This window comes from Monopterus albus, unplaced genomic scaffold, assembly GCF_001952655.1.
Source record: "Monopterus albus unplaced genomic scaffold, M_albus_1.0 scaffold4634.1, whole genome shotgun sequence".
Lineage (NCBI taxonomy): Eukaryota > Metazoa > Chordata > Actinopteri > Synbranchiformes > Synbranchidae > Monopterus > Monopterus albus.
The window spans coordinates 1-861 of record NW_018132501.1 but is presented as its reverse complement, the minus strand read 5'-3'; the positions used below and the strand labels follow the sequence as shown (position 1 = coordinate 861).

The 861-nt window shown below is 46.2% G+C and overlaps 1 protein-coding gene across 1 annotated transcript; it reads left to right on the top strand.

Annotated features, from left to right (window-relative positions):
• Positions 1-33: 33 nt before the first annotated feature.
• LOC109954221 (putative threonylcarbamoyl-AMP synthase) lies at positions 34-749 on the top strand (the record flags this gene model as incomplete). The annotated part of the gene is made up of 4 exons (XM_020589618.1): positions 34-128; positions 218-366; positions 461-573; positions 660-749. Coding segments are annotated over exons 1-4 (447 nt in total), but the record flags the coding sequence as incomplete, so codon positions are not given.
• Between the last annotated feature and the right edge of the window lie 112 nt (positions 750-861).

Sequence of the window (861 nt, the reverse complement as noted above, 5' to 3'; positions counted from 1 at the left end):
TATTTTTTACATCTTCTCCCTTTTGCAGAGATCATGAAAAACGGTGGCATATGTGGAATGCCTACTGACACTGTCTATGTGCTGGTGGCAGCTTGCAACAGGCCTGATGCAGTTGTCAAAGCTTACAAGTGAGTTTCTGCTTTCGTATCTGCACCCTTACCTGTGTTCACTTGTTGATGCTCACTCATTACCATCTAATGGATGTGTTTGACATCAGTGTGAAGAAGCAGGCGCAGGACCGACCCATGTCCCTGTGGATCTCCTCCATCAAGCAGCTGGAGCTGGTGCGACACCTGCTGAGCCCTCTGCTGCTGGACTTCATGGAAGCTGCATGGCCATCCTCAATTAGCATGGTTATACCCAGAGGTACTGTAGATGTTTGTGGACATTAGTATATTTGTATGTGTAGGTGCCTCATGTTGCATGGTGTGTTTTGAGCATTGTTCTTTTCCCCACACAGGTCCATGGATGGACACCTTTGGTTTGGGAGATGCTGCCAAACACATAGGGACTCCACAAAGCATCGCTATCAGAAACCCAGACTGTTCTGTGGCCACACACCTCATGAATCTAGTAAGAGATGTGTATATGAAACACTGCATGTGAATGAAACTCATCTGCAGACCTTTGGTGAATACAACTACTTTTTATTCTCGCAGGTGGGGCCCATTGCAGTAACCTCAGCCAACCCCACAGGCGAGGCAGACACAACTCACCACAACCAAGTCTATGCAAAGTTGGGAGACAAGGTAATTTAGTTTTATTAAATACAAAAGACACTTACTTTTACAGCAAACTATATGTGCAGTTTGTTTGACTAGGTTGATGGTGTCCTGTGTGACGGCCCCTCCCCAGAGAACA